Genomic DNA, 441 nt, shown 5'->3' with positions numbered 1-441 from the left:
TTTCTTCTTCTTCTTCTTCAAATACAATTTTCCTGAAGAAAAGACACACCTAAAAAGTTAACAGCAGCGGTACCGACGGTCGTAGCTATGGCGGTAGATCATGTAACTTTTGTTGCATGCGTTGATGTATCACAAGGTATGCATATGTGAGTGTGTGTATATCCCTGTACGAGTATATATGAACGTGTATGTAGAGATGTCTGCCGTCTATATATTTCCTATATGTCTCTTTTTTCTTCTTTGTTTTCTCTGCTTGGTAGACAAAAGCGACTTTCTTGAAGCTAGCAGGTCCCCAACTCGTTCAGATGTTTATTGGGGACGGAGCTAAGATGGTTCGGGATGCCTTCGAGCTCGCAAAAGAGAAATCGCCGGCTATCATCTTTATCGGTAAGTCCAACTATAGAGCAGTCTACACTACCTCCTTCTCCTCCTCCTCCTCGT

At 42.6% G+C, this 441-nt stretch overlaps 1 protein-coding gene across 1 annotated transcript in view; it reads left to right on the top strand.

The window, feature by feature from the left end:
* Nucleotides 1-106: 106 nt before the first annotated feature.
* The window catches only part of CSUI_011275 (26s protease regulatory subunit), a gene marked incomplete at its 3' end in the record, with an annotated part of 780 nt that continues 445 nt past the window's right edge, over nucleotides 107-441 (top strand). The window contains exons 1-2 of the mRNA XM_068071376.1: nucleotides 107-136; nucleotides 261-387. Coding sequence (XP_067916648.1) covers nucleotides 125-136; nucleotides 261-387 — 139 coding nt within the window. The remainder of the gene's footprint in view (nucleotides 137-260; nucleotides 388-441) is intronic.

This window comes from Cystoisospora suis (assembly GCF_002600585.1).
Source record: "Cystoisospora suis strain Wien I chromosome Unknown contig_10538, whole genome shotgun sequence".
NCBI classification, from domain to species: domain Eukaryota; phylum Apicomplexa; class Conoidasida; order Eucoccidiorida; family Sarcocystidae; genus Cystoisospora; species Cystoisospora suis.
Note: the sequence above shows the minus strand (reverse complement) of the source record. Positions and strands in the feature narration are given on the sequence as shown.